Genomic DNA, 17,930 nt, shown 5'->3' on the forward strand with positions numbered 1-17,930 from the left:
CATACTGGAGCTGTCCCGCCAGGTAGTGGGTGGAGGGTTTGGCAAGGATGGGGGAGGGGTTTTGTGGGATCGCTGTTTGTTTTCTCTGTATTAAAGGTACCTAATTTCTGTATCTACAATGGGACCTATGCTTGTTTCTCTCCTTTCTCCTGGAGTAGGTTTATTTTGTACATTTAAAGTATTACAGAATCTTCCCAACCAACGAGTCCTGTCTATTGTTACAGGAAAGTATTTTTTTCTTTAAACCTGTAAAGCATTACAAAATGACATCTCATTCAAAATGTGTTCTAGTAACTCTTCTGAATGAAAACAAATCATGTGCTAGGCCATCAATTGCAGAATTTCCAGTAGAACTTCTCAATACTAGTGTTGCATTTTATTTCTAATCACTGCTTTTTTTTGTGTGTGCAGACATTTCTGAACATGTTTGTTGACAGCAATCAGGATGCACGAAGAAGTTCTATAAATGAGGATGACAACCCTCCTTCCCCTATTGGAGGAGATATGATGGATTCCTTGTTATCACAACTTCAGCCCCAGACACAGCAACAGGTATTTCATTCAGCAGCTATCCCCAAATGCTGTTGTGTAATTCACTTGATGATACCATTGGCTAATTAATTTTGTTTGTAAACAACTGTATTGACAGATGTTAAGCTGCAAATTGATTTCTAGATTAGATTAAAATGTGGCCATAAGCATCATTTGAGGTATTTGGCAAAGCAGTTACTTGAAGTTTTTGCCACACAGCTGGATATTTGGGAAGCTCAGTTTACACTAAAATGTTTTATTGTGTTGAACACTATTTTGTCTACAATTCATTCCTGCCACAGTGAAGGTCTGCAATGATAGCCAGTGAGTCTGTGTGAGGCCTGGCTTTGAGGTGTACAGGTACACAATCTCTTGTATTTTCTCAAGGAGTGCACCTTGGCTGATATTTTCAGGATAAAGCTCAGTTTCGGATTACCCAAAGAAGTCTTCATGCTGAAAAGGCCTATGGCAACCCCAGGCTGATTCTCTATTTTAATTTGAAGCTTTCTTGAGGACAGGTGCTGTTCTTGGAGGAGGTGTTTTTCTCTGCGATATGCTGACTAGATGTTAAGTTTAGAATAGGAAAACTCCCCCATAGTGGGGAGAAGAGCCACAGGGAAGGTAGCATCTCCCCAGGGGTGTTTGTTTTCCTTGTGGTGCTAAGTCTCAAGAACTGGTGGTCTGTTTTGTTTCTCAGCACATTTTTCGTGAAAGAAAGATCTAGACGTTTGAAGCATATGTGAGAAATGTTTTGGTTGTCTTAGCCTGGGCTATAACAATGGCCGGTGCTACTGTTGCTATTGCGCTTGATACCTATTTGTGTACTGCATGGAAAGAATATTTATTTTTTTAGGGAGGATTTAAGTGGGTGAGTTGTGGGGGTGGTTCGACTGGTTTGAGGCTTGGGTAATAATGCTTTCTTACTCAGTTTAGCTTTATTCTGTTGTATTCCGATCAGAATACTAATATGTATTCAGCAATTGTTCCTTTTTTTGTAGTAGCATTTATTTTTGTTTTACAAATTAAGATTTGATAGCGGGTGACAAAAGGATGTGAATTTCCAAGGCCCTTGTTTGTTTTTCTGTTTTTTTTTTTGCTATATTTGTATTTGATTTTCTTTGAAAATTAGAAAGCAACATATATTTGTAACAGGAAAACATCAAGTAAAATCAACTTGTTAAAGCAGCACTTTAAAAATTAGCTGCAATGGTTTATCACTTAGGAAATAATCAGTTCACAAGACGTCTCTTAATCTCATGTCACATTTTTCTTTCTTCAACAGTACTTTAATTCTCTCTCAACACCTTGCATATCTATTAAATTACATCCGTGTTTCCCAGATTTCCCCACATTTCCTATCGCACCCTATGGCATAATGCACCAGCCATTCTGTGTAGAAGCCATATTTTGTCAATTTCTTCTCTCCCTTTGTTCTCTGGCGGTCCAGTCTCCTTTTTCTGTATAGCCCCAGTGTATCTCTTTACAGTGGTCACCCCATTTCCAACATACATCTTGACCCATCTACAGATTTCTTCTTGCATTTAAATCTGAAACCAAAAATAGTGACAAGTAGAGAGAGGTGTAGAATATGATGATTTATTGCAAATATATGGAGTTCAAAACTCTGGAAGGCATGTCTATGACCCAGAAGTAGTTAATAAAAAAAAGGCAACTACAGAAGGGATTGAGAGAGATTGAGAAAACGTATATGACGAAATAGAAAGTGAAAGAAAAAAAGAGACAAAAAATGAAATACAAACATTGGATAAAATGGTACAAAAGTAAAATGGAACAGAATGATGCGGAAAAAATGCTGAACTCTCCTGGACAAAGAAATTTGAGAGATTTCTGGACCTTTTTAAATGAAATGGAAAGACCACAAAATAGGAGTTTAAGAAATATTGTCACAGAAGAAAGATGGACCCAACATTACACAGAACTCTTACAGAAACAGACGAGAGATGTCAACCTAGAGATAATAAATTAAGTGCTGTGAGATATATTAATCGAGAGAGAAGATCTATATAATAACATAGTCATTGAGTACCTCTCGTACTCAAGGACCCAATGTGTTAACAAATTATATCTTTAAAAAAAAACACAGGAATGGTCTGATTTTTTTTTTTGTTATAAATTTTTTTTAATGATCATAAAAAAGGAACACTACGTAGCTCCTGGAAAAGTGCAATAATTGTGCCGATTTTTTAAAAAAGGTACACGACTCAAGCCAAAAAACTACTGCCCGATAGCGCTACTGGATGTAGTAGGAAAAATCTTTGCTACCCAGTTATTAAATCTATTTACAGCATGGATTAAACAGGCTGGTGTGGCTGATCTGCGACAAACAGGCTTCATCAAAGGTGTGGGCTGTAGCCTTAATTTGTTCATGCTAAATGTAATGAAAACTGAGGCAATTAGAAAGAAGATTCCAGTATACATCGCCTTCATAGACCTGGCTCATGCCTTTGATGGTGTGGATCGAGGGATGCTATGGGCGAAAATGAACCAAAAAGGATGTCCGCAAAGTCTGATTAATGCAATGAGAGCTGTACTTGAATACCTATGTTCAAATTCGCCTGGAAAAAAATGGACACATAACCCAAACACAAAACGACTTGCGGGGCGAAACAAGACTGCCCGCTAGGAGCTACACTTTATATCAGATATTGGTCCAGCACTGGAAGAGGTTCACTCTTTCCCACTTAAGATACATGGGAACGTGATTAACTGGATGATATATGAGGACGATATCGTCCTGCTAGACCTGACACCAATTGGACTCCTGAGAAAAATAACAGCGCTGAAAGAATACCTAGATGTTAATGGGCTGGAAATTAATATGCAAAAAACAGAGATAAATACTGAAAAATCTGCAAGGCGCAAAGCAAAAAAGAAATGGAAAAAACCTCAGTTGGATGTTGGGAAAAGAGAAGCTGAAAGTGGTGACAGAGGCACAATACTTGGGAATTAGAACAAACTCAAATGTCAATGATGACGATGAACCAATGGCAAGAAAGATTGTGTTCAAGTGCAAACAGCTAACTGCCCAGCGGTTAGGATACATAAGAAATATGGAAAGTATTCCCTAATTCCTGTTGTGCGATTTTATCGAAAAAAAATACCAACTCTTACCTATGGACCGAAACCATTATTTGGATGCTCCTATGGGCTCTGGTTGGAATGTGAACATATTATATGGAGAAGGATTCTCCAATTGCCTAAAGGTGTTCCTACAGCATGTATGAGGTTTGAGATTAGTGCAACTTCCATGAATGCAATAGTGACGTGGAACACACTAAATTAGTACAGAAAGATAGAAGGAGAAGGTTTAGAATTTAGAATTTTAAAGGATACAACAGAAATGGGCAAGGATGGTCTCCTATATAAATGGAAACAAAACTACAAGCATATCTTAACAAGGCTGAGCACAGACCAAAAAACTTTAATTCAAAACCCTAATGCTGTAAAAAAAAAGAAACTGTTCGAAGACGAATGGATTGAGACACAGAATCTAAGAAAGCAGCATGAGTGAATGAAGAATACACCGGCTGAAGTAAAAAAAACTAAATGCTCTACCGAAATACATGATACGGTTACGATGCAGTCAACAGTCAAAAGGTTTAGAATAAATGTATTTGAAACAAGAGATAATGAATACAGATCAAGTTTGTAGATTCTGCAAAGAAACAGAAGAATCTTTGAAACATGCTGTTTGTTCTGCCCTAATTTGAAAGATTAAAGAACGAGCTATATGGGGGCTAAAATTTGTAAATATCCTACAAGAACAGCAGAAGAATGGTGGGTAAGAATGCATGAGGGAGAAGATAATAAGTTGATATTTGCCTTAGTATTCTTCTTAGAACACCTGAAAGAGAGACTGGGACTTAAGATGACTGTAAATGAGGAAGAAATGGCAGCTTCTATGGAACCGTATGAAGAGGGTGCTGCCGTGACTAATGTAATTTTTTGAGTGTTCACTGACAAAAGGAGGGAATCTAGTTTTGCTTTTTTATGTCAAGAAACAAAATGTATGTATTTCTTTTAAAAGTGTGTAATAAACTAAAAATAAAAAAATAAATAAAAAATAGTGACCACAGTGACCCTCCTCCTCTGCACTCTGTGCTGCTCTCCAGCTATGAAGCCCCAGTGTTACTTCACAGCTGGATAAATACAAATCTTGTGATCGAATGTGGCCTTGATCTTACCCTGCATCATTGGACTTCAATATTTCTATTCATCCTATTAATGTTTGTAGGTTTTTGTGCTGCATCTGTCTGAGATTAGTGCTTCTTGCTGTCATTCTAGCTTATTGGAGTGCATTTTGCCAGCCATCTGTGATGCCCCCAATGTCTTTTTCCCATCTGATTTTCAAGACCTCTTAAGACTTAGTCGAAACGGCGGCTCGTGCCCTGTTCGTTGCGAAGATTGGGTTACTGGGGGTGGGAGGTAGTATTTTGTCACATTAATTCCCAAGCACCGTCCTTTGAACAAAAATTGTCCCCAATTGCCTGCATGCACAGCAACATGGCAGCTGTGACGCAGGACAGTGCAACGAGAGAGTAAGGAAAGGGAAAAAGGATCACTATGTAGACAAATGGCTGGATCCAGAGGACAGTCCACGTAACCACACCTGACGACGCATAAGGAGGCAACTCTAGGAGATCTTGGAAGGAGGAGGTGTGGTTGTATAGCCCTGACCCCTGAGGGAGAGAAAGAAGAATGAGCCCCCACTACAAAGTTATGTGGCACTGGGGAAGGCTTATGCACATTTCGAAGTGTCCATTAGGCCCCACACCAGTATGACCAGAAGGGTTGGCAAGGAGTGGAAACCCCTCACAGAAGAAAGAAGTATTTATTTAGTGCAGGTGTGAGTCATGCGCTGCAGAGGCACAGTGGAGAAAAGACAGAAATCCCTTTAACCTCTTCCCAACCCCCCCGCTCCCCCAAGCCAGAGACTCGTTAAGGATCTGGACTGGTTCACCCGCACAACAAGGAGCTCATAGAAGAGCAAATGAAAACACCCATGACTGTAGCTGAGTGCAGAAAGTGACTGCAGAGAAAATCAGAAGCTATTGACTCCTGCGTACCGGTAGTGAGCCCATCCATTCCCTGAGAAGCAAAACTGATCGGAAGAATGGAAACAGCACAGTGAATGTGCACAATGGAAAGGTACCCACTATCAACTGGAGGAGACAGTCTCCCTAACAGCACGGAATAAGAGTTAGTACCAAAGAGAAACGTATGAGGACAATTTAAAGGGCTGACAATTGCCCAAGTCCTATAAACCGAGGTGTAGTAGTCTATATTACAAAATGTCCAAAGCACAGAAGCAAACAAAAAAAAGCATGGAATCTTTCCTTCATTAGACAAAGAAGGCTATGACCAACTCAAAGGAGGATTTTAGAATGAGTCCTCTAATAGACCAGACGGACCACCAACCCACCTCAGATTGTTGCAGTAGTGATCCAGACATTGACCACATTTAAAGAAGACATTAAAGGCACACAACAGTCAGAAATTGCATCACTGCGCTCTGAATTATCACAGCAGTGGTACACAATAACACAGAAATAGCAACCATGGGTGAAAGGGCAGACCTCATTGAGACCACAGTGGTATGTCTTGAAGGCAACGACCTGAACACGTATTCCAATAATTATACACCCCATTATACTAAGAGTTGCAGCCATGTGTCCCAAGTGTGAGTCTTCTCATGTCCTACCAAAGGTGTACTTTTGTAAAACTCCCTAACAAATTCCCCCTTCGGAGAGGCACATGTCAGGGATGACCATTGCCACCCCTGCTGTTCTTGATGGCAATTGAACCCTTGGGAGAATGAATCAGAAGGGACCACATATTTATGGGCTTTGGGTGGTCTTGGGAAGGACCGAATCTCCCTATACGCTAATGACGTATTAATCTACCTCTGCGATCCAAAAATCTCTGTACCTAGAGTTTGGGACTTAATGCACAAATTTGGAGTACACAGCAGGCTGACAGTAAACTGGGGGAAATCGGTCATATTTCTGGTTAAGTGTGGTGTAGAAGCAATCCCCGAACGGTGCCCACTGAGGATCACAATAGAACCCTTCAAATGCTTGGGCATAAACATAGGTGCAGAAGAAGCTGACTTTCTTAAAGAGAATTTAGGCCCACTGCTTTCAAAACTACAAGAAGACTTTACACATTGGGAAATTATAGGTATGCCCAATCTTTTAAAAATTATGGCTTTACCAAAACTGTTATACATACTCCAAAATACCCCAGTAAAAGTTCAGAGAGCCATTTTCCAAAAGATTGAGAATCTGCAAAGAGAACCTATCTGGGGGCGAGCAACCCACAGAATATCTCTAAAAACACTTGCGTGGTCAGTCTGGAAAGGGGGGCTAGTCCTGCCCGTCGTATAAAAATACTACTGGGCCTCACAGTTATTGGCAGTGAATGAATGGCTGTTTCAGGGCCCCGGTATTGCTCACACAAAATTAGAATTAGTATTGATGGAAGACCACCCCTTTACAGATTGTGTATGGAAGTACCCACGGAAAAGAATTGCTATGGACAGCGCAGAAACTATAGAGCTAACAAGGGAAGGGAAGGGACCCGCGCAGTGGGAGGATAAGGGAAAATTACGATGGAATCGCCACTGTGGGAAAACCCTACATTACCAGAAATTAAGAAGCTGGGCCACCAGATAAGCTGGATCGCAAAAGGGATAAGAAAAGTAAGATATGTTATCCAACAGAAGGTGTTAATGTCCTTTCGAAGCCTTGCTGACAGATATAAGTTGACAAAGATACCTACAACTATATACGGTTAAAGCACACCATGAATTCTGAACTCCATGACAGTTGGGATATCCCTGACACCATTAAAGGTCAACTTTTTGACTGAAGAGGTGAAAGAAAAGGCAATTAAGATATAATATCAAGTCATCAATAACTCCACATTACCCCACTAGATAAATTGAAGAGCGAATTGGAGACAGACCTGGGCATTCTGGAGGAGGAAGATTAGATATAAGCTTGGCTAATAGCCAGGCAAGCTAACACTTGAAGTAGGCTACACCTGGTTCAATTTAAGATGCAGCATAGAATTTACTACACCAGGAAGGGCTTACGCTGCATGGAGAGAGACACTGATCCAAACTGTCTTAGGTGCAAGACAGCAGTGGGAACATTGCTACGCATGATGTGGTGTTGCCAGACGATACAACCCTATTGGACAAAAATAGCAACTGTAATGTCAAGAGAAACAGGATCCCAAATCCAGGCGGGCACTGGCAGAATTAATGAGGAGCCAGAAGTGTTCTAATCCCAAAACCAGCAAAATACCTAAAGCAGTTTTACAGGCCCATTGCCCGTTTGAATTTAGGCATCAAACTATTTACTTATTTATTGGAATCCTAGCAGACAGACTAGATGTCGGCACACTGGGTTGAGTGGGAAAATCCACACTCCTGCCCCAACCACGGAAACCAAATGAAGAACGGACCCACCCACCTTGGTTGACACGGGTTCCTGATTTGTACAAGGACAGGCAACCACGAGGCAGCTGTTAGGCAGAATTGCATGTAGTACCCTCTGGGACCACCACATACAATTGGGACTACGTGTGTAAGCAAAAACCAACCTTTGGTATAAGTCTGTACTACACAGTTTGTGGTAGCCAGCCAGGCTTATCTCAAGAGGGAATGTAAGCAGTACAAGAGGATACACAGAGGTCTTACAATCACAGTGGGTCAAATAGACACTTACAAATAGGTTTTGTGGTAAAACACTTATTAATTTATTACACAATCATTTAGAAAACAATCGCTAGAAGGAGGCAACTTAATATTATACCCAAACACACTTCAATACCAAACCAATAAGATTCTGAACAAATTAGGCTCCCCTGAAATAGGAGCAAACTGGCATTGCAGTTAATTTCAATGGGAGGAAAAAGGCACACGTTAGCAGAATAGATCACAAATACATTCTTAGGCAGTGCAAATAGTTTTTGTTCACTAGAGGACTCGATTCAGTTCAATAGGCCTAGGCCAAGGTCAATGGACTAGTGTCTTGGCTAGGAAAGAGCAGTTCTTTATTTATTTTTGAAACTCTTTATTTCTTATTTTCAACAAGGTACAACAAAAACAAGAAGTTACAAACCGCTCAATACAATAATTATAATAGAATTGCAAATCGTAACTCTATAGTTTACAATATTTATTTAGAACTAACCTAAAACATAACCATATGCACTAAACAAATGTCAACAGACAAGTAAAACTACACAAAACAAACCAGAAAGACAGAGCAGTTCTTGATGTAAAGTCTTTGCCAAAGTTCTCAAAAGTAGTTTGTACGAAAAATAATCATATGTTGCGTCACAAGCTGATTAGGCCTGCAATTTGGAAAGTTCCACAAACTTTCACTGCGATAGAAGCGTTCTCTCAATCGTGTTGGCACAGTACCTTAGTATAAAGCAAAAGATGCAGCTGAAGATGTTGATTCCTGGCAGTTCCTGCAGATCTCACTGTTCCTGAGCCTTAGTCGTGGGGACAAGAGGGAGGACGTCAGGGGACTCCTCTATGGCACGGGATCGTCAGAAAACGCTGACAAAATGAAGTCACTTCAGTTTGAGTAGCTGTTCATCAAGCACACAAGCTGGTGTCCTTCCCCCTGGTTAATCCTAACCAGCTGCGAGAATGGTATCCAGGTGGCTTACGAGTTGATTGGTCCCACCAACTCAAAGGAAGAAGTCGTCCTTGAAGGGGCTTCTCTCTCGAGGTGATCGGACCTGCAGCAGGGTTTCACCGGGCAAACCAATGGTCCAGGAGTTGCAGCAGCCGTCCTCTTCCAGCTCGTCTTCGTTTCTTTCGTTCCAGTGGTCGACTCTCCTTTCCAGTCCAAGAGACTCGCCTTTTAAACAGTTTTCTCCCTTTCATTCCAGCCTAGCTACCACTCACCCAGCACGGTGGCTGTCCTTGCCGGACAGTCAGCCAGCCAATCACACCAGAGTGCATTTGTTTCTCCTAGGAGTCTAAGCACAGGGAGTTTCGGGCACCTCCCTCACTTCCTGCCGACCCCAGACTCTGACGTCAGAGGCGGTCTTCAGTCCTGAAGCCCGCCAAAGGCATAGAAACAAAGGGACCAAACCTGGTTTGGCGCACAGAGACAAACACTAGAAGGACTTTTCCAAAAAGAAATGGCGTAAAAAGACCGGGACCTATTTAAACAAAGGGGCTTAAGGCGCCATCTTGAAAAACATGGCTCCTGCCATTTTTAGCTACCGGTGTTCGTGGTCGGGAAAAATCATGGTAGTTGGTGGTAAAACCACTGCCACCAGCCATTTCGATAGAAAAGGGTAACTTTTCACTGCAACGTGAGTATTTAGATACAGGGAATACTAGGTAACCCCTCCAGCACTCTATAGGAAGATAGTGTGTGCTGGGTCTAGGAATTTAAAAAGACTAGTAAAGTCAATTTAACCTTACATTCTCTGGGACACAATAGTTTATCCCAGAGAAGGTGTTTAAACCTTTGGGACGTCTAAAAAGACATCCCTGTGTCACTGCACTGATGGTGCTGTGTAACACACATGAAAATATGCCTATGGAGTTATCTTAAAACTCCATAATCAAAGAACATAAGAGTAAAACATACATCAAAATACATGAGTGGGAAAAAAGGCTTGCACTCTTTCCAGGTAAAACAATCAAGTCCTCAAAATCCAGCAAAGTTGCTGGGTGTCTCTATGGTGAAGGGATTTAGCACATTTTTGAGAATTCTCCCTAACAGGAGCCAATGGTGGAAAAAGGGTTAGGCAGAGGTTGTGGATAGGAACAGGAGGTTACGAACACCGGACAGAGTTTTAGGGGAACTAATTGCGATTGGTATGGGGGGAAGAACAGGGAAAACCCATCCATACAATATAGAGGAGTAACCTCTTCACTAAGTCTAGATCCATTCTTAATTGTGGTCCAGACCCAACTTCATTTTCTGTGCTAGTCTATGTCAACACAAATATAATGCAGTGTTAATGACTGCATTTCTCATCACATGATTTATAGCACATCCCTTAGCTGCAGACAGGGTGCATCATAGTTCATCAGACATGTACTTTGAGTAATAACAAACATGTAGAAAGCAGCTAAGCCTTAACACACATAAAGCAATAAGTAACAAACTGTGTTAGCAACATGTATGCATAGATAGGCAGCAAGTTGTCCACTGATAGGTGTCCATGCAATCTGTACAGACTGTTTCTTCACATGCTGAATATGAAGCTGAAACATTGCTTTCATAAAGGGAAAAGCATAACATGTAACCAAGTCTAGTCAGTTTTTGTGAAATCATTCATGCTCCCTTCCACCATCAAATCCCCACTTATCTTTGGCCCTGGAACCAACGATGCGAGTTCTCAGGGCTTGTAGTTATCAGCAAGAGGCTGTACCCTGAGAGGCAAAGGCAGTCTGCATTCCCTGGGACTGTGTTGGCAACCTGCCGTGGCTTCAAGACAGCGTGTGAGCTGGCTGCCAAAGCGGTATGCGAGTGAGCCTATGTAATGCTTATGCGAAATACGAGCTGAAATAACATGGTGTCGGTGCGCAGCCATTTTGGACACTCATCTCCCATCACTGTAATACAAGCCTGCGTCCCCGCGGCCCTGGTAAAATAAATGAGTGTTTCAGTAGCAAAAGCAGAGCAAGGTCACATAACTACATAAATATTGTTGCTCAGTGGACCTACTGTGGAGAATAGTTATTGTATTGTCCACTGAAGGATGAGAACGGGGATGGAGTTGGAGCATTCTGCAGGTGCATGACAAGGGATTTTGAGAATGAATGCATGTAGAGGGGCGCTGGGTTCTTTCCACTCCTTACTGTTTTTTTCCACTCTCTGCCCCTTCCACTTGTGATCTGATCTTCGGCCGAGGTTAGTCGCAACTGAGAAGGGCGGGGACATGCCCCCATATAGAGAAGAGGGCATTCTGTGGAAGGCAGTTAAAATTTGTACGCCAGGTGATGCAGTCTCGCTGCACCTCAGACCCTGTAGTACGAGTGATCTGTTCGCCTACCTGCTCAGGGACTAAGCTGTGTGTGTGTGTGTGTGTGTGTGTGTGTGTGTGTGTAGGTGTGTGTGTGTGTGTGTGTGTGTGTGTGTGTGTGTGTGTGTGTAGGTGTGTGTGTAGGTGTGTGTGTAGGTGTGTGTAGGTGTAGGTGTGTGTAGGTGTGTGTAGGTGTAGGTGTGTGGGTGTAGGTGTAGATTTTCCAGGGAGCAAGTATTTGTAGAAATGTTTCTCTTTATTCAATGAACCATGTGCAACCCCTGGTTGCTAGTAAAATCCACACATATCGTGGTGCTCCCACAATGTATGGCCCAAAATCGACACGTTTCGCGGTTACCTCACCGCTTGATCACAACCTATATATATATACTATAACAAGCCATTTTCATTTTACTATAACGATTAGTCAAAGTGTGATTTCTTGCCTGTCTGAGTCCAATAACTTGTTTTGCCAGAGGCAGGGGAAACCTAAGTATAAAGGTTCTCCTCACATGGCCAAGAAAAAGCAAAACAGCATACCAATGGCCACTGAAGCATTGTGCGTGTTAGCCTGCTGATGCTGCCAAAGCACTGTGCGAGTGAGCGTACCAGCGGCTGTCGAAGTAGCATGGAAATTAGCCTGCTGATGCTGCTGGAGCAGCATGCAAGTAAGTGTCCCAGGTGTGACTGTCTCCGTATAAGGGCTTGAGAGAGCTGCCAAAGCAGCATTTCGGTACATTGCTAACCGGACCTAGCGTGTGTCCTACAGAGCCCTACCTTGCTTATGCCGTGTTCTTCAATTCTCAGCAACCAGCACGGGCCAAGGCAGGGCTTAAATGGAATTTCCGGCTTGCCTCCTCCCAGCTGCCGGGAACTCTCGATAGTATACTACCACAACTACCCACAATTGCAGTGCTGGTTAGCCATTGAAAAATGGGCCAGGCCACGGCGTAATGCCTCCAGCCCCACTCTCCTCAATATCCTGGCAGTAGAGACACTCACTGTGTGACCCTGATCAATCGGAGTTCGTAGCACAAAGGATTACGTTTGGTAATATAGGATGCATACAACACCTGATAGATGAGGCACAGTGATCTCCAGTCTCCTCAGTGCTACTAACTCTCGGTGCATTTGACAGAGTGCTCTAGTGGTTCCTGGGAGAAACACTTAAAAAGTTTGGCTTTGGTCCTTATATGAGGCAGATCATTTTATCAAATTATGAAACATCCCTGGGCAAGGGTACAGGTCATTGGCAAATTATCGAATGGGATTTTTCAAACTATAGGGACATGGAATTGTTCCCTCTGTCCCCACTCCACCTCCTTGCCTTAACGATGGAGCCCTTAGCAGAAAGGGTCAGGAACAATTTGAAGGTCAAGAGGATTGAAATAGGGAAACCGCAACACAAAATAATCCTACTTGCGGACGATGTAATCCTGTCAGATCTCAAATGTGATGAAGTCCATTCTGCGATTCTCGTAGAGCTGAAGAACTTTAGTGAGGGCTCAGGATTAAAAATAAATTACACTAAATCTGATGTAGTAAATCTTAATGTGAAAGGATTTGATTTGCAGAACGTTAAGAAGCTAGTCTGGTTCAGATGGGTAGAGAAACCGGTTAGATGTTTGGGAGTTAATTTAACACTAAGTGTACGTGAACTATTTAAAGCTATTTCATGCAATCAAGAAAAACCTGCACCAAATGGAGAGGACTCTGCCTTTCTTGGCTAGGGCATATGGCAACTATAACACGCATTGGCAAGGCAACAGTTTGTACAGGCATGGGAAAGGCACTTGCCAGGCACAGCCGTAGTGGTATTAACTGGTCATCAATGGTAGCAGATGCAAGCTCCTGGGTATCTAATTGCAGTGCAGGACAAATACGTAATACTTATACACAACCCCAAACGGTCCCAAGTGAAAATCGTTTATTTAATTATAAAAGGCCGATTTAGAAAGACTGCTCTGTGATGACACAGAGCTGTCTTTCAAAATTGGAATGTCAGCCCCTGCGACGCACACGAGAGAGCGCAGGGGCTGACGGGCGTGGCGAGACCCAGAAGAGGAGGCGCGGGAGTGTCGAGTGTCTGTGCACGTGTGTCTGAAAAAGAAGGGTGGGGGGAAATGAAACTGTGTGATAAAGTGTGGGGGAGTGGGGTACTCAGAAGGATGGGGAGATTTGGGGGGTGAAAATACCCAAATGTAAACAAAAAAGCATAATCTATGTGCTTTTTCCTGCTTTTTGTGGGCCGCACAAAATCGACAAATAAATCTCTTTTTTTTTTTTTTATGCGATCTTCAAAATGCAGGAAAAAGACATAGAACTGCCCAAACTGTTGGCTTTCCAGGACTTCAGTGAAGGACACACATTGTGCTTATAAATAGAGTGGTTGAACCAGATCTGGGAATGTCATTTTTATTACACCAGTAGCACGATAATAACTCTCAGAAGACTGCTTTGAGAAAACACTGGCAGGCACTTTGAGTGCCAAGTTTGATGTTAAGCCTTGGTTCAAACGAGCTCAAAGTTTTCCCCTGACGTGGTGTTTTGGGAGGGGCAGGAACTGGATGGGAATGGCCATGGGGCTTAGCATGGCCATGGGCAGTCGATGGGTGGACAAATAACCAAGCAACACCTACACGATTTGTGTCCCTCTTCATATGCCCTTTCTCCCTATCTGTACTCTAATGCAGTGGTTTCAGCTTATAAGTGGCTCTGAAGCGCCACCTAATATCTTAAACTAAAAATGTGCATCTTCCCAAGGATATTGTATTTGTTCGTGTCAGTTCCTATGGAAAATCCAAGGAAAGGGATAAAGAATATGCCAAGTAAACTTGTTAGAATTCACATGGGGTGGGGAGCATGTGTTAGTGAAATTATTTTATTAACCTCAAAGGCAGAAGGGGCGCTAAGTAGTCCAGATAAATACAAATATTATCTGGCCTCTCAATTAAAAATTGTTCCAGAATGAATGCAAACCTTTTTTCAGAATACATTGGTTCATATTGAGCAATCCATAGCAGGCCCACACACATGGGCCCAGCCAAGGTTAAGTGAAAAAAGAATCCAGCTCCAAACATTTACATGAAAAGAATAACAAAAGCTACGCTGGAAGCATGGGATCCAATAAGTAAATCAGGACAGTATACCATCTTCCCTTCTACATTTGCACCGATAAGAGGCTGTAAGGAATAGAGACTGGGATTACAGGAAAGGGCCTATAAATGCTGGAACAGGGGACTGTCATAAAATGTTAGACATGTTTCATGACAGTCCTTAGATCTTTAGAAGACAGCAATCAAGACTTTAAGGTGGGGGAGACAGGCAGGTTCAGGTATTGCCAATTAAGCATTGGCTTCCCCCACCCAAAGTTAAATCCGAAAGTCATAAGACCACAAATCCAATTGGAGAAAATATCAAGGGGCTGAATTGGCTAAAAGGGTGATCTCCCAAATGTACACTTCAATTATCTCCCATAAGAATTAGATTAATTTGCAGTACAGAAACAAATGGAATAGGTATGTTGGGTGGTAATGGTGAAAGAAGAATGGGAAAGGATCTTTAAAAGAACCCAGGCCCTGTCCACCAGTTTGTACCTGGTGGAACCCAAATGAAAATCATTTATCGCTGATAGCGGACACCTTCTCGCCTTGCTCAATTCCAAATTCAAGCAGACGCAAACTGTTGGAGATTATATCAGTAGCCTGGAAACATAACACACACATTCTGGTCATGTCCCAAATTTAGAAGTTTCTGTCTTGAGGTGCGATCCAAAATAACAGACATTCCAGAAAAGGACTTTTTTTTTTAGCTTGTATTTATTGGTTTTTACATAACGATAGAACATCAAACAATATAACTTCCCCTCCCCCATACTCCCCCTACCCTTGGGGCGCATGTGTTCATCTTTCGGGGGCCTCATTATGCGTTGAGGATGTCCGCTACTTTAATGTTATGGGGGCACCATTGTTCCATAAAGTCTGACTGAAGATATTGCAGAATCCCTTCCTATTCTTTTGCGTACTTGTCCCCAGTTTCCTTGGATTGTGTGGGTGATTTTCTCCATAGCTATTTGGGCCTACACCTTTTGTAACCAAGTGAATGTCAAAGGGGTATCTTTATTTTTCCAATTCTGGGCGATTGTTGACCATGCCACTATGAGAAGCCCCATGAATCTTCTCCACTGTGTTTTATTGTATTTCCTTGCTGTTTCGTCTCTTATTCCACACAGCCACATTCCCTCTCCCATTTGCCCCACATCTGGAAACATCTTCCCCATCTCCCACTTTACCTCGTCCCAGAAAGGTTTTATCCCTTTACAGTCCCACCAGATATGTTTCCATGTTTCCACGTTCCCACCTCTTCACATCCTCTCCAGCATTGATTTGAAGTATTGGGGAACATTGTATGCAGTCTTTCTGGGGTATAGTGCCATTGTGTTAATATTTTATTCCACATTTACCTTGTCTGTGCAGAGCACGTCATCTTGGGTATCAGTTTCCATAGTTCCTCCCACTGCTTTTTTGTTGGTTCCTCCCCCAACGTTCTGCCACACTTGATCATGTATGACCACTTGGTTTCTTCCTCCTGTGAGCTTATGAATGTGTAGAGTGTTGATACCCATTTCTTCGCCCATGTGTTGGAGATGACATAAATCGCAAACGGTCTAAGATTCCTCGTTGCTGCTTTGGTAATGTTCTAGGATTTTAGCCAGTGTTTAAGTTCGTATCTGTATTTATCACGTTTGGGGAGCGATGAGCTTGAGTAGCAGGAGTCGAGTGGCCTGATTTCGTTATCAATGAACATTTCCCCTATTTTCGTTATGCCTGCTTCCTCCCAATTTTCATATACCCCTTGTTCCATCCCTGGTGGGAATTAAGGATTCCGGCAGATGGGTGTAAAGGGTCCTAGTGTGGTGGTCATTATGCCTTTCCGTGTTTGGCAGTCCCACGCTTCTAGGGTGTCTATGATGTCTCTGTTTCCAGAGTAGCTCCACCAGTGGAGTTCTCGCTACTGCCCTGTCTTGCTTAGCCCAGATCGGCTGCGTGTTCTCCCCCAACCATTGCCGCAGAACCTTTAGTTGCGCCGCCTGGTAATATTTCTTGAAATGGGGAAGTGCTATCCCTCCTCCCTGGTTGGTGCTGTGAAGATCGCCCTTGCTATTCTCTGAGTTTTCCCTTTCCATATAAAGGCTGAGATCAGTTTTGATAGTGTTTTAAAAAAGGTGTGGGGGACACCCACCGGGAGGGCCTGGTAATAATATAGTAGTTTTGGGAGGATGGTCATCTTGACCGATTGAATTCTGCCCCACCAGGATATCAGTAGTGGATTCCATCTATCCAAGTCTCTTCGAATGTTTGCGAGGAGCTGCGGGTAGTTTTCCCCATAAAGCTGGCCAACCTTATGAGTTACTATTATTCCCAGGTATTTTATCCCCTTTTCTACAATCTTAAGATCCAGTAGGTTTGCTTTGCTTTCTATCTTTTCTCGATCCCCCACCAGAATTGGGATTTCTGATTTTTTTTTTATTAATCTTCAGTCCTGAAATGGCCCCAAAGTCTTCTAGTGCCCTAACCGCAGCTGGTAAAGTAGTTTCGGGATCTTCTAGGGTTATCAGCATATTGTTTGCGTATGCTATCACCTTGGGTTGTGATCCTGCCATTTCAATCCCTTTACTGTGAGTGGACTCCCTCATTTTTATTAGTAGTGGTTCTAAAAAGATAGCGTATAATAGTGGGTAGAGCGGGCAACCTTGTTTTGTTCCCCTTGATATTATTACCCTGTCTGTTACCTCTCCGTTGATGGCGACTCTACTGGATGGGGAGTTATAGTTCGCTCTGATTCTTGCAATATATTGTTCCCCAAATCCCATACATGTTAAGACTCTAAATAGCATTGACCATTCCAACCGGTCGAATGCCTTCTCGGCATCTACTGAGAGTAGTATCGCTGGTGTGTGGGTTATGCCTATTTTTTCCACTAGGTGGATAAGCCTTCTAAGATTGTCATTGGTTTGTCTACTCGGAATGAACCCTGATTGATCCAAGTTGATTAGTTTTGGCAGGAGCGGGGATAGTCTTGCTGCCAAGATCTTTGTATACATTTTTGCATCTTAAATTTATCAGGGAGATTGGCCTGTATGATGCGGGGTATGTCGGATCTTTCCCTGTTTTGTGGAAGACTAAGACCTTTGCTTCATTCATTGTGGGGGTCACGTTGCCGCTATCTTTGAATGAGTTTAGGAGCCTGGTGAGGACTGGGGTCAACAAGTATGCATACTTTTTATAGAATGGGGCCGTGAAGCCTTCTGGGCCTGGTGATTTATTTACTGGGAGTTCAATTATTGTTTTTTTAACTTCCTCTTCCCT

The 17,930-nt window shown here is 42.5% G+C and overlaps 1 protein-coding gene across 2 annotated transcripts in view; it reads left to right on the plus strand.

Moving 5' to 3' along the window:
• Positions 1 to 17,930, plus strand: part of MED14 (mediator complex subunit 14) — a 1,766,813-nt gene that overhangs the window by 1,329,386 nt on the left and 419,497 nt on the right. For both annotated transcript variants that reach the window (XM_069636537.1, XM_069636538.1), the window contains exon 22: positions 412 to 552. In XM_069636537.1, the coding sequence (XP_069492638.1) occupies positions 412 to 552 (141 nt within the window). The remainder of the gene's footprint in view (positions 1 to 411; positions 553 to 17,930) is intronic.

Source organism: Ambystoma mexicanum, chromosome 7p (genome assembly GCF_040938575.1).
Source record: "Ambystoma mexicanum isolate Mex_15411 chromosome 7p, UKY_AmexF1_1, whole genome shotgun sequence".
NCBI classification, from domain to species: Eukaryota; Metazoa; Chordata; class Amphibia; order Caudata; family Ambystomatidae; genus Ambystoma; species Ambystoma mexicanum.